The 23,310-nt window shown below is 56.1% G+C and overlaps 1 protein-coding gene across 6 annotated transcripts in view; it reads left to right on the top strand.

The window, feature by feature from the left end:
* The first annotated feature begins 372 nt into the window (after positions 1-372).
* The window catches only part of ABHD11 (abhydrolase domain containing 11), a 29,089-nt gene continuing 6,151 nt past the window's right edge, over positions 373-23,310 (top strand). Inside the window, exons 1-7 of one of the 6 annotated variants that reach the window (XM_061562222.1) lie at positions 373-596; positions 9,013-9,163; positions 10,355-10,612; positions 11,280-11,453; positions 11,814-12,016; positions 13,495-13,671; positions 14,128-17,102. In XM_061562222.1, coding sequence (XP_061418206.1) covers positions 580-596; positions 9,013-9,163; positions 10,355-10,612; positions 11,280-11,453; positions 11,814-12,016; positions 13,495-13,651 — 960 coding nt within the window. In that variant the 5' untranslated portion in view covers positions 373-579 and the 3' untranslated portion in view covers positions 13,652-13,671; positions 14,128-17,102. Of the gene's footprint in view, positions 597-5,229; positions 7,219-9,012; positions 9,164-10,354; positions 10,613-11,279; positions 11,454-11,813; positions 12,017-13,494; positions 13,672-14,127; positions 17,103-17,889; positions 18,032-23,310 lie in introns of those variants that run through there. The other 5 variants (XM_061562219.1, XM_061562218.1, XM_061562217.1 and 2 more) reach the window with 5 other exon arrangements.

Here is a 23,310-nt window from a genome sequence, read left to right as displayed (position 1 = left end):
TCTCGCCACACGGTTCCGCCTCCTCGGGGGGGACTCCTCGGCGAAGGCGCCCAGCGCCTCGAGCAGCGCCTCGACTGCGGGATCCCTTCGCGAGGGGAGAGCGCCCTCACAAAGACCACTCAGACTCCTCTTCCTCCTCACAAAGCCTCCTCCTGCTGCTGCTGCTTCTCTCCCTGCTGCTGCTTCTCTCCCTGCTGCTGCTTCTCTCCCTGCTGCTGCTTCTCTCTCCCTGCTGCCGCTGCTGCTGCTGCCCCCCCCCCCCCCTCTCTCTCTCTGTGCCCGTGAGCGCGCGGCGGGCTCCACAGACGCCGCCTCGTGCCCCCCCCCCACGTGTCCCCCCCCCCCGCGCCGCCGTCGGCAGAGCGACGCGACCCTCGGAGGTGGTGGAGGATGAGGAGCGACGCGGAGCTTCACAGGGTGACGAAGATGTCAGAGTCCTCCTCCTGTCCTCTTCCTCTCTCCCCGTGCGAGTCTCTGTGCGAGTCTCTGCCTCGGGTTAGCGAGCGGGCTGGGCCGGGCTGGGCCGGGCTGGGTTGAGTGAAACTCGGCACCCGGAACACGCCAGATCCGGAAACGGCGATGAGCCTTCAACGCAAGTAAATAAATATATAATTGCGCCTTTATTTTTTTTCTTTTTCGAAAAGTCAGGGCGGAGCTGAGCCGCCCACCGCGTATCGCGAACGAGTCCCGGGGACTGTGTGTGGTGTGTGTGTGTGTGGTGTGTGTGTGGTGTGTGTGGTGTGGTGTGTGTGTGGTGTGTGTGGTGTGGTGTGTGTGTGGTGTGTGTGGTGTGTGTGTGGTGTGTGTGGTGTGTGTGGTGTGTGGTTTGTGTGTGGTGTGGTGTGTGTGTGGTGTGGTGTGTGTGGTGTGTGTGTGGTGTGTGTGGTGTGTGTGGTGTGTGTGGTGTGGTGTGTGTGTGTGTGTGTGTGGTGTGTGGTGTGTGGTGTGGTGTGGTGTGTGTGTGGTGTGGTGTGTGTGGTGTGTGGTTTGTGTGTGGTGTGGTGTGTGTGGTGTGTGTGTGGTGTGGTGTGTGTGGTGTGTGTGTGGTGTGTGTGGTGTGTGTGGTGTGGTGTGTGGTGTGTGGTGTGTGTGTGGCATTGTGTGTGGTCAGTGTGTGGGGTGTGTGTGGTGTGTGATGCGTGTAGTGTGGTGTGTGTGTGTGGTGTGTGTGTGTGTGTGGTGTGTGTGTGTGGTGTGTGTGTGTGGTGAGTGTGTGTGGTGAGTGTGTGTGGTGAGTGTGTGTGGTGAGTGTGTGTGGTGTGTGTGTGTGTGGTGTGTGTGTGGTGTGTGGTGTGTGTGTGTGGTGAGTGTGTGTGGTGAGTGTGTGTGGTGAGTGTGTGTGGTGAGTGTGTGTGGTGAGTGTGTGTGGTGTGTGTGTGTGGTGTGTGTGTGGTGTGTGTGGTGTGTGTGTGGTGAGTGTGTGTGGTGAGTGTGTGTGGTGAGTGTGTGTGGTGAGTGTGTGTGGTGAGTGTGTGTGGTGAGTGTGTGTGGTGAGTGTGTGGTGTGTGTGTGGTGTGTGGTGAGTGTGTGTGGTGAGTGTGTGTGGTGTGTGTGTGTGGTGTGTGTGGTGTGTGTGTGGTGAGTGTGTGTGGTGAGTGTGTGTGGTGAGTGTGTGTGGTGAGTGTGTGTGGTGAGTGTGTGTGGTGAGTGTGTGTGGTGAGTGTGTGTGGTGTGTGTGTGGTGCGTGTGTGTGGTGCGTGTGGTGTGTGGGGTGTGTGGTGTGTGTGTGGTGTGTGTGTGGTGTGTGTGGTGTGTGTGTGGTGTGTGTATGTGGTGTGTGTGTGTGTGGTGTGTGTGTGGTGTGTATGTGGTGTGTGTGGTGTGTGTGGGTGTACAGCCCAGTGCGTGGTGGTGGTATCGTAGTGGGCCAGGCGCCGGGTCTGGGGCTGGTTGGGGACCAGAGCTGCTGCGATCTCTGCCTCATCGCCTGCCTCATCACCTGCCTCATCGCCTGCCTCATCACCTGCCTCATCGCCTGCCTCATCACCTGCCTCATCACCTGCTGCCGCTGCTGCTGCTGCACTCTGACATCGTTGCGAGTGACGGCAGCAGCAGCAGCGATGTGAACACGACACGAGTGTAAAGTATAGGAAATGTAAACAAATAACTTCGAACAAGACAAACTAAACTATTTTTTGTATTTCACCAGCTAAGGCCGACTGAGCTATTGGCTTATTTTACAGAAGCGACCTGGCGATCACAAGTGGCAGCTCAGCGAAGTGGCCTATCACGTGGACATTGATAGCAGCAAACTACTCTAGGTTCATCTAGACACGTGCTTATCAGCGGCATTGTTCGCGTCTATCTCAGCTGCGTTGGTAGCAGCAGCAGTAGTAGCAGTAGTAGCAGCAGCAGTAGTAGTAGTAGCAGTAGTAGCAGCAGTAGTAGTAGTAGCAGCAGTAGCAGCAGTAGTAGCAGCAGCAGTAGTAATAGCAGCAGTAGTAGTAGCAGCAGTAGTAGCAGCAGCAGTAGTAGTAGCAGCAGCAGTAGTAGTAGCAGCAGTAGTAGTAGCAGCAGTAGCAGCAGCAGTAGTAGCAGCAGTAGTAGTAGCAGCAGTAGCAGCAGCAGTAGTAGCAGCAGCAGTAGTAGCAGCAGTAGTAGTAGCAGCAGCAGTAGTAGTAGCAGCAGCAGTAGCAGCAGCAGTGTCACAGGATGAGCCACTTAGATGAGCTGTCATCGTGAGAGGTCGCTGCTGGACATGAGCTCAGTGGGCCTCATCCAGTAACATAAAGAGCAATAGTTCGTTTGTATTTAGTTTTATCATCATTACGATGTCATCATAGCTGTCAACCCCTGATCAGTGACCCCCACCTTGTTACAGACCATTGGAATTGTTGACACTGCTGCTGGTTAAGCCATGTTTGTTTGTTGAAGTACGGAGTTAGCCTGACAACTTTATCTAAATTGTCTTATGGTTGTGATTGTTCGACTTGCACTGGGATCTTTGCACACAGTGTTGATATCGGCGAATCTCTCTGTAAGATATCGCTGGCTTTCCTGGATGTTTCTGTTGCGCGTCGTCGCTTTCAGATGTCCCTTGTTCGTGGTTTTGTTTGTTGCGGTTGCACCCGAGTCAAGAGCCTCATGGCTCACAGGGCTATTACCTAATACATGAAACCAACTCAGACCTCATTGGTCACCCCGTGCCCTTCATACATCTCAACGTTCACCCCACAGAGTCCCATCATCACGAGGGAGACGCACAAACACAGACGACGGCTTTGCCCGTCCTGACACGGGCTCTACGCCACGTGGGTTGACGGCGCCGCCATCACTTGTCAGCACAGAAGCCGCGGTGACGTCATCGCACCGTGACGTCACCGCGGCATCGTGCTGACAAGTGACGTCACCCCAAGCCGCGTGACCACTTGGCGGGGGAGGGGGGGACGCCATTTTTCAGTGACGTCATATTAGGATCAATCCGAATGATCGGGATTTTATCGATTAAGCCGATTTGTCGTGATTTGTCGTGATGTTAGTTGACGTGAGTGTTTTGGTTAGTTATCATCCCCGTTCATAGTGATCGCGCCTTTAACACATTCCTGCGGAGGGAGCTGGTAGGAACACGTTGGGCTGCTCGGTCAATGGCCTGCAGGGTCAACGGCGGCGTGGTGTATTCCGCAAATATGCCGACTGTGAGGGCGGGCACAAGCCGGCGTGAGTAGGTGCAACGTTGAGTTTTATAAGGGCACCACGGGGTGACCAGCCCCTCCCCACCCAGCCCCACCCTCCCACCCTCCCCCCACCCAGCCCCTCCCCACCCAGCCCCTCCCCACCCTCCCCACCCAGCCCCACCCCTCCCACCACCCCCCACCCAAGTGATGTCTCAATGCCAACTCACGTGGCTTGAAGCATCGAGTTGTTAAACATGTTCAATAAAAACTAGTCAGTGTGCAATTGGATCTTCGCTGTGTGAGAGCTGTCCTCAAGATGTACCTCGTCACTGCTTCAAAGGCACCGATCTGACTACTCTTTGTATTTTCACACTTTGTATTTTCACACTTTGTATTTTACTACTCTTTGTATTTGACTACTCTTTGTATTTTCACACTTTGTATTTGACTACTCTTTGTATTTTACCAAGCAAGGCCCCACTGAGCCCCGGAGCTCCCTTCTCGTGTTAGTAGTTCTGTGGTAACGAAGTGAGCACAAGTTCGCGTTATAAACACGACCACGAATCTGTCGCTTCGCGGCACGACTGCGTCCCGCGTGTGGCTAATCGCCTGAGGAAGCTGGTGGTAGTTGTGGCTGTAATCACCGCCACGGGACTCGCATGGTGACCCTTGTCGTGGGCTACTCTCCAGCACAGCGCCGTGCTGGACAGTGAACTCGTCTTCTGCGCCTTCTGTTCACGTGACAACCCCTCCTGCTGAGTGGCCGTGTCGGGTGGTGGCGGGTTGAACGACACAACATTTATATTTTATATTCGCGTGATCTACCCCCCCCCTCTATGATGGACGACTTACAGTTGTGTTTGTATTAAAATAAAAGTCAGAATGTCATATTCCTGCCAACGCGCACGTTCACCCACACGGCCTCTCGCGGGGAAGTTTTAGTTTATTTTAACGACGGAACCGGCGCCGGTTGGAGCGACGACTCGATACGCGACTGACGCGCCGTCCGCCATGTTGGGCAAGGGGGTAGGACCGTCCGCCATGTTGGGCAAGGGGGTGGGGCCGTCCGCCATGTTGGGCAAGGGGGTAGGACCGTCCGCCATGTTGGGCAAGGGGGTGGGGCCGTCCGCCATGTTGGGCAAGGGGGTAGGGCCGTCCGCCATGTTGGGCAAGGGGGTAGGGCCGTCCGCCATGTTGGGCAAGGGGGTGGGGCCGTCCGCCATGTTGGGCAAGGGGGTGGGGCCGTCCGCCATGTTGGGCAAGGGGGTGGGGCCGTCCGCCATGTTGGGCAAGGGGGTAGGGCCGTCCGCCATGTTGGGCAAGGGGGTGGGGCCGTCCGCCATGTTGGGCAAGGGGGTGGGGCCGTCCGCCATGTTGGGCAAGGGGGTGGGGCCGTCCGCCATGTTGGGCAAGGGGGTGGGGCCGTCCGCCATGTTGGGCAAGGGGGTAGGGCCGTCCGCCATGTTGGGCAAGGGAGTAGGGTCGTCCGCCATGTTGGGCAAGGGGTTAGGGCCGTCCGCCATGTTGGGCAAGGGGGTGGGGCCGTCCGCCATGTTGGGCAAGGGGGTGGGGCCGTCCGCCATGTTGGGCAAGGGGGTGGGGGAGCTGTCGCCTAGCAACGGCGCGTCGCAGCTTGGTGGCGTCACATTCACCTCAACATTTACAATTTTTAAGTTACAATAATAATGTTTTGTTCTTCTCTTTAAGGCCACAAACATTGTTACTGTTGTTGTTATTTACGAATGCGTTGTGTGTTGTTTGTGCACCACTGCCAACGCAACTGCAGCCTCTCCACATAATGTGCTAATACGGATCGGTGGTTTCCCGGGGCAACACGGTAAACCCGTTGACAATGTCTTATAATTTTAAATGTTATGTTCGGTGTGCACCTGAGACTCAATGAAACTTGTGATCATTCGTTTTGCATGGAACTGTATTTACTAAAACAGTTTTAACTTAACCCCGTTCACTGGTTCGGCCCCACCGGAAGCCGCGGGTACAGTGCGTGTAGAGGACACGCCGGTTACTGTACCAAGGCTGGGCTGTCACAGAGACACTCAGATACACAGATACACTCAGATACACAGATACACTCAGAGACTCACAGATACACACAGAGACACACACAGAGACACTCAGATACACAGATACACACAGAGACACACACAGAGACACTCAGATACACATACACAGATACACTCAGAGACTCACAGATACACACAGAGACACACACAGAGACACTCAGATACACAGATACACACAGAGACACACACAGAGACACTCAGATACACAGATACACACAGAGACACACACAGAGACACTCAGATACACATACACAGATACACTCAGAGACTCACAGATACACACAGAGACACACACAGAGACACTCAGATACACAGATACACACAGAGACACACACAGAGACACTCAGATACACAGATACACACAGAGACACACACAGAGACACTCAGATACACATACACAGATACACTCAGAGACTCACAGATACACACAGAGACACACACAGAGACACTCAGATACACAGATACACACAGAGACACTCAGATACACAGATACACTCAGAGACTCACAGAGACACTCAGATACACAGAGACACTCAGATACACAGAGACACTCAGATACACAGAGACACTCAGATACACAGAGACACTCAGATACACAGAGACACTCAGATACACAGAGACACTCAGATACACAGAGACACTCAGATACACAGAGACACTCAGGGACTCACACAGAGACAATCAGATACTCAGATACACACATAGACACTCAGATACACTCAGAGACACACAGAGACTCAGAGACACTCAGATACACACAGAGACACTCAGATACACAGAGACACTCAGATACACACAGAGACTCAGATACACACAGAGACTCAGATACACTCAGATACACTCAGAGACTCAGAGACACTCAGAGACACACAGAGACACTCAGGGACACACATAGACTCAGACAGAGACTCAGAGACACACAAAGACATAGACACTCATAGACACAGAGACTCAGATACACACATACACTCATAGACAGAAACTCAGAGACTCATAGACACAGACACTCAGAGACAGAGACTCAGACAGACACAGAGTGTCTGGAGCTGGCAGTGTCACTCTGACAGCCACACACGTGGGCACATTCGCAGTCATCCTGACGGATAATTCGTGGTTTGTTCAGCCAGTCACGAAAGGCAGACATTTATTGAACGTGTCGGAGACCGGGTTAACCCAGTCAGCCAGGCTTAGTGCTGCAGTCACTGAAGTAAACACGCCGAGTGAGTCAATCAGGCAAGCACTTCAGCGAGCCGCTTAATTCGTGAGATATTAAACTCCGCTCGTGAGTTATCCGTGACCAGGGCGGCCCGACTGCTGCTGCTGCCGCTGCTGCCCCCCGGGGCGATGCTGGGGAGCCTGGGGCCGGGGAGGCTGGCGAGGCTGGGGGGGCTGGCGAGGCTGGGGGGGCTGGCGAGGCTGGGGGGGCTGGCGAGGCTGGGGGGGCTGGCGAGGCTGGGGGGGCCGGGCGTGCGGCGCGTCTGGCGGGAGGCGGCGGCGAGGGCGGCTCACGGCGACTCGAAGTGAGCGGCGCCCTTCAGAGACACCCGCGGTCGGCTCCTCGCTCTGTGTGTCCGGCTCCTCGCTGTGTGTGTCCGGCTCCTCGCTCTGTGTGTCCGGCTCCTCGCTCTGTGTGTGTCCGGCTCCTCGCTCTGTGTGTGTCCGGCTCCTCGCTCTGTGTGTCCGGCTCCTCGCTCTGTGTGTCCGGCTCCTCGCTCTGTGTGTCCGGCTCCTCGCTCTGTGTGTCCGGCTCCTCGCTCTGTGTGTCCGGCTCCTCGCTCTGTGTGTGTCCGGCTCCTCGCTCTGTGTGTGTCCGGCTCCTCGCTCTGTGTGTCCGGCTCCTCGCTCTGTGTGTGTCCGGCTCCTCGCTCTGTGTGTGTCCGGCTCCTCGCTCTGTGTGTCCGGCTCCTCGCTCTGTGTGTGTCCGGCACCTCGCTCTGTGTGTGTCCGGCTCCTCGCTCTGTGTGTCCGGCTCCTCGCTCTGTGTGTCCGGCTCCTCGCTCTGTGTGTCCGGCTCCTCGCCCGAGTGTCCTTCACCAGCGTATCTCACCTGCGTGCCCCTCTGCCCCTCACCTCCGTGTCCCTCACCCGCATATCTCACCGCGTGTCCCTCGCCTGCCTATCATTCACCTGGGCCTCTCGTCTGCGTATCGCTCGCCTGCGTATCCCACACGTGCATGACACCTGCCTGACCTCACCTGCCTGACCTCACCTGCCTGACCTCACCTGCCTGACCTCACCTGCAAGGCCCCCTCTCACCTGCCTGGCCTCACCTGCAAGACCCTCTCTCACCTGCCGCTCTCACCTGCCTCTCTCACCTGCGTGTCCCCCTCTCACCTGCCTCTCTCACCTGCGTGTCCCCCTCTCACCTGCCTGACCTCACCTGCCTGACCTCACCTGCCTGACCTCACCTGCGTGCCCCTCTCACCTGCGACTGTCTCACCGGTGTGGCGCGCCCAGCCGCGTGGAGTTCCGCCGCGTCCATCGCTCCGAGCTCTGAGCTCTGCTTGGGTCTCTCTCACCTCTCACCTGTGCCGCCTTTCCCCGGCGCGGCTCGCGACTGTTGGATCTCACGCTAGCGTGGATTGTGTAGCAGAGTTTGGTGGACATCGTCTGGCGTGGAGCGGCACGTATGTCTGTACGTTGCACTTCTTTTGCACCGTACGTAGCTGACCGTGCTACTCGGAGGTGTGGGGGAAGGACAACGAACTCAACACAAAGCGCAGTTACTTGTTCACGCATCTGTACACTCTGACCCACACCTGCATCAACACTCACACAGGCACGGTGGAGCGTAGGTGTCAATCGCACCTCATGGTGCGGAGGAGAATATTGTCAGCGTGTGGCGGTGTCTTGTGGTCCGTGCAAGGTGGTGCGGTTTGGCGCTGTGTGTTGTCTCGTGGGGTGTTGTGTCAAGGTGACAGACCACCCCACGGCACAGCGTGGCACCTCACACCATCATGGACCACACCACGACAAGCTGTGACACCGCACTAGGACACTGAGACACACCACACGGTAACATTCTTAGCCGACAATATGCCGCAAAGCATTTCAGAGATTTTTCTGAAAGGTAAAAATAGCAAATACCTCAATAACTATTTTACCCCCTATGACATTTCCAGCTGGGTGTTGCCACTGCATTGATGCGCCACGATGTCACGGTGTGGCGTGTTGGGGGTGGTGTGGCGATGACACGGTATGATGTAACGCGTCGTGTCACGGTGCGATGTGTCATGGTGCGGTACGTGCGGCGTCGTGTCATCATGTCGTGGTGTGAGACCTCGCGGTGTGCCACGGTCTCGTGCCGGGAGCAGGCCGGTGCCGCTGGCGTACGACGTGGTGGTGGCGGCGGCCAGCGGGGAGGGAGCCGCCCGGCCGCCCGTCGTCTTCCTGCACGGCCTCTTCGGGAGCCGGGCCAACTTCACGTCGCTGTCTCGCGCACTCGCCCAGCGCACGGGCCGCACGGTGCGCGCGCACGGTGCACACGCACACACTCACGCGCACGGAAGCGGACGCACGCACTCGCACGCACGCACTCGCAAAGATCCCCCCTACAACCTTAACAGACTGTTGGGGCGAGTGCCGTTAGCGAGTAGGAACTATGAAGTGCAACACGACGCACGAGGGGGCGCGTGACCAACGCCACGTTCCAGCCGCATTTTTCTCCCCAGTGCTGGTACTCACTTAATGCCGAGTCGGCATTAGGGGAGGCCCAGGACCCGCGTCAAACATTCGTCACCGGTGTTGGCCGTGAGCGAGAATCGAACCCGGGTGGCTAGCGTCGTAGCGCAGTGCGCTGAGCACCGCACCACCGCTCCCCGCGCTGACACGTGCGCGCGTACATACACACACGTGCGCGCGTACATACACACACGTGCGCGCGTACATACACACACGTGCGCGTACACGCGCGAAGCTCTCCTTTAAAAGCGAATTGGGACCCAACACGGCAAATGCAGGACTCCCTCCTCAAACGTTTTTGAGAGTCTTGTGGAGTTATATTTGTGGACCGGTAACCCCCTGCCTGTGCCTTGCGCAACGTCTCCCGTGTCCGCCACGCTCCTGCCGCACCCGCCACGACCACCCTGATCTGTGCCGCCGCCGCCGTCGCATCTCGACTCGACCGCCGTCGCCGTGACCCCCGCTTCCTCCTCCTCCAATCCGGCGCCTGCCGGTTTTAAACGACGCCGCACACCGCGACCGCATCAGCGGTCCAAGCCGTAGCGCCTCCAATCTAATCCTCGATGCGAAACGTCGTTTTCAAATTGTAAATGTTGTGGATTTACTCTCCAACCCATCGGCGGGCTGAAGTCGCAACTAATTGGCACCATTTGTTGTCGTGACAAATCTTACTAATTAGCTGTGTCAGGTGGTGGTGGGTTAACGACACATTTATATTTACGCGATCTCACCGAACGAAACAAAACCTATATCGTGGATGATATTGGCCGCGAGAGCCTCCGTGTTCATCATGAGTTTAGTTTAGTGTCTGTGTGTCTCTCACCCTCGCTGTGTATCTCACTGTGTGTGTTTATATTTGCGCGTGTCTATTATGTCTACGTGTGTCTCTGACCCCAGCGGTGTCCGTCTCGTCGCTGCTGCGTTGCCCCGTGTCTCTTCCAAGTCGACGCGTCCGTCTCTTTGCGCCCCTATCAGATGGTAACGGTGGATGCTCGTAACCACGGAGACAGCGCCCACGCCCCCACCATGAGCTACACGGAGCAGAGTCTGGATGTGCGAGCGCTGCTCACGGGGGAGGGGGGCCCCCCGGTGAGGGTGGGGGCGACCGGGGGGGGACGGGGAGCCGGGGGGGACCAGCGGGAGGCGTCGGGGCCCCTCCCCCCGCTGGGCCCCGCGGTCCTCGTGGGGCACTCCATGGGGGGCAAGGTCGCCATGGCAACAGCGCTGCAATGGGTGGGTGGATGCTGTCTCTCTCGCACAGACAAAGATCCCCCGTGTAGCCTTAACAGACTGTTGGGGCAAGTGCTGTTAGCGAGTAGCTCCTATTGAAGGCCGGCACTGCACACGAGGGGGTGGGTGGCCAGCACCACGCCCGAGTGGCGATGTTTAGACTCCCCAACACCACTTGTCACTGCTGCTGTTGGTGGCCGTGAATGGGAATAAAATTCGAGTCGTCGAGTTCGGAGCGCAGCGCGATAACTGCTGCGCCACCGCTCCCCATACCTTGCCTTAACCCTTTCCCATTGCCATGACGTACACGTACGTCATCAGAACGGAACGTGAAGAAAAAATTTACTTTTTATCAGCACCGAGGCTCCCTCAAGGCCATGCCGGAGGGCGTGTGGCACAGTTTGGAGCCGGCTAGCGCGGCGTGGCGGTCATGTCGCTACGGTTCTTTGCGGTGAGTGCAGTGGCTTTAAAAACAATGGCCCTGCTACGCCTGCCTCAATGAAATTGACGCTAACCGCTTGCGCGTTCCCACACTCAGCGGTGAGCGAGACTCGGACCCTGCAACTTGCAGATGTGTCGGAACGGGAAATGGTTAATAGGCACTCGCTCACTCACACGCGTGTAACATACGTACGTCCCTATGTCTGTGCGTGCGTGCGCGCGTCCGCAGCCGGAGCTGGTGGCGGGCCTGGTGGTGCTGGACGTGGCTCCGGGCCTCACGCGAGGGTTCACTCCGTTCCGGGACTTCATCGGCGCTATGGAGCGCGTGTCGTTCGCAGGGGCGCAGGGCACGCGCTCGCAGGCGCGCACCCTCGTGGACTCGCAGCTCGCCCCGCGCATACCCGTACGTGCCTACGTATAGAGACTAAGATCGCCCCTATAGCCTTTGGCAGACCGTTGGGAAAAGTGCTGTTAGCGAGCAGCACTTATTCAGGCTGGCACGGCACGCGAGGGCAGCGCCGCGCTCGGTCACCTTTGCCTCCCCAGTGCTGATCTTTACACACCGCACCGGGTACTCATTTAAGGCTGAGTAGACCTAGGGGAGGCCCACGACCGATTGCAACGGCGCCCTGTGCGGCGGTTGCACGCGGTACTGCACCTCCAGTGCCAGCCCTGACGCAGAGAATAACGACGATGACGATTGTGATGATGTTGATGATAATAAACGATAATGATGAAGACGACGATGACGACGTTGGTGTAGGACTCAACCATCCGCCAATTCCTTCTCACCAACGTGACGGAGCGGTGGGCCGCTGACGGTGGCGCGCGGTTTGGCTGGCGCGTGAACCTGGAGGCCATCGTGCGACACATCGACTGCCTCTTTGATTTCCCGCGGCCGGCCGAGGGAGCCTCCTACTCGGGGCCCACGCTCTTCATCGGCGGCGGCGATTCTCCCTACATCAGGTGACGCCCGAAGAACACGTTGCAAATTGTACACTCAAAAATCTCAGCTGTTCAACTAAACTCTGGTTTTTTACCAGGTAAAGCCCACTGAGCGATGTAGCTCTCTTGTCAGAAGTGACCTGGCTAGCACAAACGGTAGCCCAATGAAGTGGCTCATCATCATGTGCACATTTATAGCGGCAGCCAAACTCTCTAAACGCGTGCTGGTGTCGATTCTAAATTTGGAGGGGAGAACCGAAGAACCCGGAGAAAAATCCATGCGACCACCTCGGGGAGAGAGAGAGAGAGACACGCAGACTCCAAATATACAGCAGCAGCAGGCGTCGGGGTCGGGATGGAACCCACGACCTCCTGTACACCAGGCGAGGTAGTTAACATCTCCTAGCCACCGTGATGAAGATGAGAGAGAGAGAGACACGCAAACTCCAAATATACAGCAGCAGCAGCAGGTGTCAGGGTCGGGATGGAACCCACGACCTCCTGTACACCAGGCGAGGTAGTCAACATCTCCTAGCCACCGTGGCGTCCCAACGAGGTCGCTGCAATCCGGTCGTGATACGGGCACCAGATTTCAATGACGCGACGGGCGTCACGCACGGAGGCACTCGCAAAGATGCTATTTATAAGTTCATAAGGGGACAATGTCTTTATGTGTAATGTAAAACAACAGTTAATATGAGAATTAATGGGTTCATAAATGAGACTGTATTCTTGTGTAACGTAATACAGCAGTTAATACGTGAAGGAATGATGGAATGAACGAGATAGTTAATTTCAATGGGCTTCTGGTTACATCTAAAGATGACGGATGAGTGCATGAGTTAAGTATTGAGATGATTTTTCCTCATACGGTATAAATCTTGCCGACGGGATGATTATCGCGATGTCAGCTTCCCACGCCGTTGTGACCGTATTTCATGGCTGTATTGTTTTGTGCTTTTGCGTACTCCCGGTGTGAATAGAATCACTCAAAAGTTCTTCAACTGCGGTTCACTCAACACGAACCAGCGATTTGTCTTCTCATCGTCACAACCTTACATTCTGATAACAGACCCCTCTCCCTCTGTCCCTTTTTCTCCCCGTATGCTGACTTCCCCTGTCCTTGTCCCTCCCATGTCCACCGGTCTTCCACGTCTCGTCTGTGCCCCCTTGTCTTGGCCGGTCTCCTGTCTTCCCCTGTCCTCCTCTCCCATGCCCGCCCCCCGTATCTCCCTGTTGCTCTCCCCGCACTCTCTCCCCGCACTCTCTCCCCGTGTCTTCCCCATCCCTCTCGCCCCGTGTCTCCCCGTGTCTTCCCATTTCCCTGTGTCTCACCGTCTCTCCCCGGTCTCCCCGTGTCTCCCCGTGTCTCCCGTGTCTCTCCGTGTCCCCCGTGTCCCCCCGTGTCTTCCCGTCTGTCCCCCCCCGTGTCTCCCCGTGTCCCCCGTGTCCCCCTGTGTCTTCCCCGCCCCCCCCCCCCCCCCCCCGTGTCTCCGTAGCCCCGAGGACCTGCCTGTGATTGCGCGCTTGTTCCCGGGGGCGCGAGTGTCCCACATCCCCGGGGCCGGCCACTGGGTCCACGCGGAGCGCCCGGCGCAGGTGGTGGCGGCCCTCGCCGCCTTCCTGCAGCCCAGCCGCCTCTCCCTGTGGGGGTGACACGGACACAGGTCCCCCAGGTAGCCTGCGCTATGCACGCACAGCGACACACGCACACAGCGTGGCGCGCATACACACACGGTGATACGCACGGCAGTGAGATTGTGGCAATGCAACCCACACTATGGACTGCACAGTAAAGGCATAGAGACTAATAGAGATACATAGATAAATAGAGATACATACATAAATAGAGATACATAGAGACCCATAGAGATGCATAGAGACCCATAGAGATACATAGATAAATAGAGATACAAAGAGACACCCATAGAGATACATAGAGACCCATAGAGATACATAGAGACCCATAGAGATACACAGAGACCCATAGAGATACACAGAGACCCATAGAGATACATAGAGATATGCAGAGATACATTATGTAGACAAGCCACAGCAGTGCGACTGTGGCCATGGCACCCACATGAGGGATCGCCACGGTAACTCCACTGCGCTCTGCGATCCATCAACAGCAGCTGACGCAGCAGGAACAGCAGCAGGAGGAGGGGGAACAGCAGCAGCAGGAGGAGACGAACTCTCTCCCTGCTCAAGGCCTCTCGTCGTGACAGCAGCAGCAGCAGCAGCAGCAGAACTCCACGTTGTCACTGAGCTCCTGAACCACACCGCTGCTCCTGTCATCCGCGAGAGTAAAATAGAAATGCGTTTCAGGCCACCATGTATAGACGCTCAGTTATTGGGTGAAAACATCTTAATGTAGAGAGCACTGCAGAGCTCAGGCAACCGTTGGTGCTGCTGCTGCTGCCTTCCAGCTCGGTGGCTCCTCAGCGATCGTGGTGAGTCGTACCATTTGCATGAACGACGATGATTCTGGTGAAGATAATACTTCAACATCGTCAGCCTCTTGGCTCTCCAGACCAACGGCAACATCTCGGCACAGTCGGGCCGACGAGACAGCGAAGATCAAAACCGGTGCCGAATTTTGCTCGGTTGAACAAATGCTGCTGGATGATGTTGGTCTGGAAAGCCAATGATTGGCAGATTAACTGAACATTTCCGTTCAGCTAAAAGTGATTTGAATCTAGCTAAAAACAGCCGAATGCTGTGAGATTTGCTGCGAATGACTTTTATATCTTCTTATCGCTCAGGCCCACTGACCTGTGTAGCTCTTGTTCAGAAGTGGCCTGGCCACAAATGACAGCTCAACGAAGTGGCTTATTGCGTGGAAATCTATAGCAGTAGCCAAATACTCTAAACGCACTTTGATTCTGAATGTCGAGGGTAAACCCGTAGGACCCGGAGAAAAATCCACACGACCACGGGGAGAGAGAGAGACACGCAAACTCTAAATATACAGCAGCAGCAGCAGCAGGCGTCAGGGTCGGGGTCGAACCCGCGACCCCCTGCACACCAGGCGAGGTAGTAAACATCCCGGCACTGCGGCTATCGCACGGAGCAGCATCATCACCCCCCTACTACGAAAACATGGCAGGACCCTCCTGAAAGGAGTCTTGAGACTCGGTGAGGCTTGCTTCCGGGGTAAACGAGCGGAAACAACGACAGTGAAACGTCTTGTGTGGAGAGTGGCGTTGTGCTGGTATATCGTTCCTTTACTCATCGCTGTATCGCTGACCGATCGTTTTATTGAATTCTCGACCGGGTATTTGACCGATGTTGGGGGGGGGGGGGGACGCAAGCCGGTACATCGAGCACCTCTGAGCTAAGGCTTGGTGGATCAAGCTGGGATGCCTGGCAGGCAGGAGATGGCAGCACAGCAATGGATTCTTGATTCCATCTGTGCGAAGCTTTGTCCCCTCTGATTTTGAGGGTTTTCTCCCGGATGCTGGCGTTCCTCCCACGCGCCACACTCCCATCAATCGGCTCGGCCAAACATCCCAATGCAGGACCCTCCTCTCCTGGTTGAACAGTTTAGGTATGTATTGTGGAATGTAAAAATTAGTCTTACTTTATTACGTCGACTTCAATATGAACTAAACTACAAACTATTGTATCTATGGGATCCTTTGCTGGTACATTATCAAGACATTGAATGATTCATTCAATATGAGCCCTGTTTTATTTAGGCAAGTAAAGGCCGCTGCGCTGCTCAGAGGCAAGCTGGACACAGGTGATGGGAGCTCATCAACATCGTCGCACGTGGGGGGAGTTCGTAGCAGTGGCCAAATTATCTGACTGCGTGTTGGTTCTAGATGTGGAGGAGGAACCCAGAGACCGATCGACGCTATGACCACCACGGGGAGAGAGATCACGCGGACTCCGAATATACAACTACAGCAGCAGCAGGCACCACCAGGGTCCGGCATGGAACTCACGGGCTCCTTCCTGTGCTACCAGGCGAGGGGGGTAACACCTCGCCTGGAGATTGTTGTGGGATGTTTCACTCTCGCTTTGCACGTGGGAGGAGGACACCAGAGTACGTGTGTATGTAGGGCACCACAAGATGTTCACTACCTCGCCTGGTATACAGGAGGTCGTGGGTTCCATCCCGACCTTGACGCCTGCTGCTGTATATTTGGAGTTTGCATGTTCTCTCTCTCTCCGCGTGGTCGCGGGGATTTTTCTCCGGTTATTCCCTCCACATTTAGAATGATGCATTTAGAGTATTTGGCTGCTATAAATGTCCACGTGATGATGAGCCGCTTCGTTGAGCGATCATTTGTGGCCAGGTCGCTTCTGAAAAAGACCGAGACAGCTCAGTGGACCTTGCCTGGTGAAATGTAAATAGTTTACGTTGAAACTCTTTCGCACCGTATTTATTCAACCGTGCTAATCGGAGGTGCGGGGAAAGACAACAAACCAAACGAGAGTTAGAGTAAGGGAACGTGACCTCTCGTCAAAAAATCCACACGCACAGGCCAGCAGACCGCTTCGTGTGCTGCCTCTGATGGGCATCCCTACGATCTCTGCGTGATCCACCAAGCGGGACATTGTTTAATTCCTCTTTGCTGATTACGCACAACGTAAGCAAGCGCGGCTTTGGGACGTTACTGAAGCCTCGCTCCTACGAACGAGAGCAGCTCTTATCTTGTAGTTTACAAATCGTCAGCGGTGTTGGCCGTGAGCGGCAATAGAACTCTGGTAGCCGGGTTCGTAGCGCAGCGTGGCGCTACCCGCTACACTACTGCTCCCCAACGCAGCTCAACACATCCGTCAATAACACGGCGGGACTTGACAGGGAGAACATTCAAATAATAATAGTCGATGTTTCCGGGCAATGGCAGCACAATGGCCCATGTGCTCTGAAGAAGGGCCTTTGCCTGAAACGTCGACTATTATTGTTAGGCCACGCACGGTGTTGGCTGTCCGTGCCACGGCACGTGCCGAGTGGCGGCGGCAGGAGCAGTGGAAGATCCCTGGGAGCGATGTCACCTTGGCCGAGCACACGGCCTCGTGACAGGCATCTACGCGATGGGAGCCGCTCATCTTTCCTGATTCTCTGTAATATTCAAGACGGTGAAAGTTGGGGGTGGGGGGCGGGAGAGTACAGTATTAATATAAATAAATGATTTACAATGTCTTAAGGATGACATCGTGGTGTACTTATAAATATAACTTGGAAAGTGATCCATTGCTTCTGTGCTGTTCAAATTTTTTTTCTGTATTTTATTTATGGTGAGATGTTAACTACCTCGCCTAGTACACAGGAGGTCGTGGGTTCGATCCGGACCCCGATGCCTGCTGTATATTTGGAGTTTGCACGTCTGTATGTTAAACTTCTTTTGCACAGTACAAGGACAAGCGTGCCAATCGCAGGTGCGGAGGAAGGACAACAAACTAAACACCAAGAGCAGTTAGAGACATCACTTTGTCAATCTCGATGATGATGATGTAAAAGTGCGCAGCTCCAGTGGCTTCCTAATATCCGAAGGAAGAGCGTTCCAGACGGCCGCAGGAGCGCGTCTGAGAGCGCCGCGTGACGATGCGGTGACCACCGCCGCCGCCTCTGTTGGATGGGTAGCCACAAGCTGCAGCTGCTGCTGGTGGTGGTGGGTGGTGGTGGTGGGTGTGGGTGGTGGGTAGTGGTGGTGGGTGGTGTGGTGGTGGTGGGTGGTGGGTGGTGGTGGGTGGTGTGGTGGTGGGTGGTGGTTGTGGGTGGTCGGTGGGTGGTGGTGGTGGTGTGGTGGTGGGTGGTGGTGTGGTGGTGTGGTGGTGGGTGGTGGTGTGGTGGGTGGGTGGTTGTGGGTGGTGGTTGTGGTGGTGGTGGGTGGATGGTGGTGGTGGTGGGTGGTTTTCACCACTCGCTGTGTATTTGTCAGGAGCTGCATCAGAGGTGCCCCGCCGCTGGACGCTGCAGCGCCTCGTTCGGGGCTCGCGAGGCGGCCGCCAGGCGGCGCACGCGGCCCGCGGCGACCACGAAGCTGTGGCCACGGCACGTGGCGGTGGTGGTGGTGGTAGCGGTGCTGCTGCTGATGATGATGAGGCGCAATTATCGCTGCCATTAACGCGGCTTGAGAGGGCGCGGAGTGTAATTGGTGTTTGCCGAGAGGGGCGCGCGGTCGTTAATCAGCGTGGCAATGGGGCGGGGAGAGAGGGGGGGGGGGGAGAGTGAATGGGGAGAGGGGGGGGGTGAATGGAGAGAGCAAGCGGGGTTAGAGGGGGGGGGGAGATGGGGGTGGGTGAATGGGGGAGAGAGGGGGGGGAAGAGCGGGGAGAGTGAATGGTGGTGGGTGGCCAGCACCACGCCCGGCCGCCTTTGTCTCCCCTGTGGCGATGTCTACACATCGCACCAGGTACTCATTTGAGGCTGAGTCGACCTAGGGGAGGCCCAGGACCGGTTCAGATAATCGACACTGGTGTTGGCCGTGGGTGGGAATCGAACTCGGGTCGCCAGGTTCGTAGCGCAGCGTAGCGCTAACCACTACACCACCGCTCCCCACGGTGCAAAATAAGTTCAATGTACACACACACGTACACACACACGTACACACAACAACCGCCATTCGCCACTAAGTGGCGGTGACGTCACCACGACGCTTGTGCCAGGCTATGTGCACCTTGAGGTCACGTGAAGTGTCGAACGCCCGCTGGCAGGAGGTCACGGGGCAGTCCCAGGTGCCACGGGTCGACTGACTGAGACGACTGGCTGATGCACCACCTGTGCCCCCTACTGTGCCAACTTGCTGCGCTTTAGCCACCCGGCGCTCCGCTCGTTGTTGTGAGCGTCGCTCCTCCGCCCTCCGTTGTTGTTGGAGGGCGACTGCCTCCAACTGCCCAGTAGCGTCCTTCACGAGCCTCCTCCACAGAGGCCGATCTTGACACCGCTGGTACCAGTCATCGGCAAGTCCACTCAGCTCCACGTCCTCCTGTACCACATCACTCCATCTCTTCTCTAGCCCGTGCCGCGCCCGTTTAGCCCCCTCGATCTGGCCGAACAAAAGCTGTTTCGACATGCGGTGGCTGGGCATGCGGGCTACATGGCCCAGCCAATGCAGCCTTGCCTGCCGGAGGAGCTCACCGATGGGACTTTGTCCAGATCTTTCAAGGATTTGTGAGCTCCTCACACAATCCAGCCTGTAGGTTAAACCCAGGATTGATCGTAGGCAGGCCAGCCTAAATGTTTCTAACCGGCGAAGATGTTCCATTAGTGGGGTCTACGTTTCGCAAGCGTAGAGAAGGGAGGGAATGACTGTGGCCGAGAAGACCTGAAGCTTCGTGCGGAGCGACAGACCAGGTAGCTTCCACACAGCCTTACGTAACCGATGAAAAGATATTGCCGCTCGACTGATTCGGAGTGAGACCTCTGCTGTTAAACCGGAGCCGGTCATGAGCATACTGCCCAGGTATGGGAAACTCTCCACTCTCTCCACTACTGCCCCATCACCAATTGGGAGTTGTGGGGGTGGAGTGTCCGATGGTACAGAATACCCAGGCAGGTGCTGAGTTTTGGCAGGAGCACAGACACGCACGCGGTGCGCACCAAATATCGCGACTCGCTGAGCCCCGTGCCCCGATTGGACATCTGTGAACAAAGAGCTTCATTGCTCATCGGATTCCTCATCCTCCTGCTGCTGCTGCAGCAGTCTAGAGATCGATTGTAATTGTGAGATAGAAGCCGACCGTGAATGCGGTGACCACTGCAAGGCGTCCACAGCGCGTCAGGGTTGCACTGCGAGTATTATCAAGTGCAGCGAAGAAGGGCCATTGCCCGAAACGTCGCCTATTTATATTTTAGTTTCCTCCTAAGGCCACACACAGTGTGATTGATGATGATGATGATGCTGATAAAAAGAATGCATCAGCGTGGTGATGTCAACTTGTGACACTGTGCCACAGTCCGAGATTATCCGTTCGCTTTCATCGAGAGAGAGGACGACTCGGAGAGAGGACGACTCAGAGAGAGGACGACTCATAGAGAGAGATGACGACTCGGAGAGAGAGGACGACTCATAGAGAGGACAACTCAGGAAGGACGACTCAGAGAGAGAGGACGACTCATAGAGAGGACGACTCATAGAGAGGACGACTCATAGAGAGAGGACGACTCATAGAGAGAGGACAACTCAGGAAGGACGACTCAGAGAGAGAGAACGACTCGAAGGTCTTCGACCCCCATATAGCGGAGGGCGGGGAAGAGGGGGGGGGGGGTAGAGGGGGGGGTAGAGGGAGGGTGAGAGGGGGGGTGAGCGGGGAGGGGCGGTCTCCTGTAAACACGCAGTGGCTGCCTCCATACAGCACGCGGCGCTGTCTCTCCGGCCTTGTCACTCGCTGGGTGTGTGTCTCTGTGTGTGTGTGTCTGTGTGTGTGTCTGTGTGTGTGTGTCTGTGTGTGTGTGTGTGTGTCTCTCTGTGTGTGTGTGTCTGTGTGTGTCTGTGTGTGTGTGTCTGTGTGTATCTCTCTGTGTGTGTGTCTCTGTGTGTGTCTGTGTGTGTGTCTCTGTATGTGTCTGTGTGTGTGTGTGTCTGTGTGTGTGTGTGTCTGTGTGTGTGTGTCTCTGTGTGTGTCTGTGTGTGTGTGTCTGTGTGTCTCTGTGTGTCTGTGTGTGTGTGTGTCTATCTGTGTGTGTATCTCTGTGTGTGTGTCTGTGTGTATCTGTGTGTGTGTCTGTGTGTGTATCTCTGTGTGTGTGTCTGTGTGTATTTCTATGTGTGTCTCTGTGTGTGTCTGTGTGTGTCTCTCTGTGTGTGTGTCTGTGTGTGTGTGTGTCTGTGTGTATATCTGTGTGTATCTCTGTGTGTATCTCTGTGTGTGTCTCTCTGTGATGATCATCAGATTTTCATGATTATAATCTTATCAATGTAATTATCTCATAAATATGATCACATTTATTTGATCATCAATAACATCATCATCAGATTTCCATGATCATTATCTCATCATCATCATCGTCACCTCTCCAGATGTCGACCAAACGAGGACGTACGTGGTTGCTCTATGGATGGGAACTGCCTTCCGCCATGGGAATGTGGAATTTCCACCACCAGGCTCGGGGCCACCAACCCAATGTCACGGTGCTGCTGCCGCGGTGCAAGTGGTTCGTAGCGCAGGGGACTTGCAACGCAGAGGTGGCGAGTTCGATCTCCCGGGGAGGCAGCTGCCGACACATTTGGGACCCCCCCCCACCCCCCATCATCTCTGTGCTCCGCCCCCACCAGAATCCACTGCACGTGTCGTGGCTCATTGTATGTCGCCACACGTGCGTACAGCACAGGTCGCGTGTTGGTGGGGTACAGTGTGGGGGGGGGGGGGCTATCTAGAGGGGCTCTCCAGAGCTCCCTCTGCAGGAGGCTCTTGTACCAGCGGAGAGGGTGAGCAGGCAATTGCTGTGCTGTGTCTTTGCCTTGAGAGTGTGGCAAGAGGGGGGGAGGGGCGGGAGGGGAGAGAGTGTGTTGGAGAGGGGGGGGGGGTGTGGAGAGAGAGGGGGGGTAGAGAGTGTGGAGAGCGTGGAGAGAGGGGGAGATAGTGTGGAGAGAGATAGGGGCGGGAGGGTGTACGGGAGATAGGGGAGGCAGGAGAGAGGGGGGGTACACATGAGAGACATAGAGAGAGAGTGGGGAGAGAGAGGGGGAGAGGGGGAGAGAGGGAGAGGAGGGGAGAGAGAGTGGGGGGAGAGAGAGTGGGGAGAGAGTGGGAGAGTGAGAGGGGACAGTTTGTGTGTTAGACACTCGGCGAGATTCCTCTGATCGGGGCCCTGTTACCCGCCACTCCAATAATCCGCGAAAACTCTCCTTATCCGCGAATCTATCCCCGTCAGCGCGTTACCCCGATCTCCCCTGGGCGCCAAATCCACTCAAGGACCGGGAGAGAGACGCGGCCCTTGCCAATAACATCTGGCAGTTCAACAGCATCGATTGCAGCGAGGCTGGCTCTGCTGATGAGACACTGTGCGTCGAAGCCGGCGCAGGGTTCATACTCTTAGTTCTTTCGGTAAAGTCACGTGGGTAAAAAATGAAATTAAAGTTAATAAAAATAAAATAAAAATCACGACGTTTCTGAGGCAACACAAGTCTCCGTCATCAGGTGGGACCGTCACAGCCAGATTTGCTGCATCAAGTGAAAGCTTAAAATCTAGAATTAATACTGGCGCAGGGTGTTGCTTGCGCTGAATCAAGGCTGCTGGAAACAATCACTCGCCACTGATGTTAGCCGTGCCAGTGCGCTACCGATCTCGGGCACTCCCTCACGAACATATACAGCTCCCCGTGTAGCCTTCGCAGGCTGCTGGGGCAAGTGCTGTTAGCGAGTAGCACCAGCTACGAAGGCCGGCACGGTGGCACACGAGGGGGTGGGTGGCCGGCCCCACGGCCCGAACGCCTTTGTCTTCCCCCAGTGCTCGCGATGTTTACTACACACCGCGCCCAGGTACTCATTTGAGGCTGAGTCGAACTACGGGAGGCTCAGGACCCAGGACCGGTTCAGACGTTCACTGGCGTTGGCCGTGAGCGGGAATTGAACTCAGGGTCGCAGGGTTCGTAGTGCAGTGCGCTGACCACTGCCCCACCGCTCCCCCCCCACAGGCGCACATCTGAGATGAGTTTCGACTCCCCCCACCCTCCTCCTCCCCCCCTCCCCTCCAGGACACGCGGCCGCATTAATCTGATGGAGGAGTTCCCGGTTTGCGAAAGCGGAGGAGACAGTGGAAGAGGGAACCACGTGCGTGTGGGTGGGGTGTGTGTGCGTGTATGTGAGTGTGTGTATGTGAGTGTGTGAGTGTGTGTATGTGTGTATGTGTGTGAGGGTGGGTGTGTGTGTGTGTATGTGTGTATGTGTGTGGGGTGTGCGTGTGGGTGGGGTGTGTGTGTGTATGTGAGTGTGTGTATGTGAGTGTGTGAGTGTGTATGTGTGTATGTGTGTAAGGGTGGGGTGTGTGTGTATGTGTGTGGGGTGTGCGTGTGGGTGGGGTGTGCGAGAGTGTTTGTGAGTGTGTGTATGTCAGTGAGGGTGGGGTGTGTGAGTGGGGAGCGGTAGTGTAGTGCTTAGCGCGCTGCGCTATGAACCCGGCGACCCGAGTTAGATTCCCGCTCACGGTCAACACCGGTGACGATTATCTGAACCGGTCCCGGGCCTCCCCTAGGTCGACTCAGCCACAAATGAGTACCTGCTGCGGTGTGTAAACATCGTCACTGGGGAGACAAAGGTGGTCCGGGCGTGGTGCTGGTCCACCCACCCCCTCGTGTGCCGTGCCGGCCTTCATAGGTGCTCGCTAACAGCACTTGCCCCAATAGTCTGTTAAGGCTATA

This window comes from Lethenteron reissneri, chromosome 29 (genome assembly GCF_015708825.2).
Source record: "Lethenteron reissneri isolate LAM-NWPU_2019-01 chromosome 29, ASM1570882v1, whole genome shotgun sequence".
In the NCBI taxonomy this organism is placed as follows: Eukaryota; Metazoa; Chordata; class Hyperoartia; order Petromyzontiformes; family Petromyzontidae; genus Lethenteron; species Lethenteron reissneri.
This window is presented reverse-complemented; position numbering and strand designations above follow the sequence as displayed.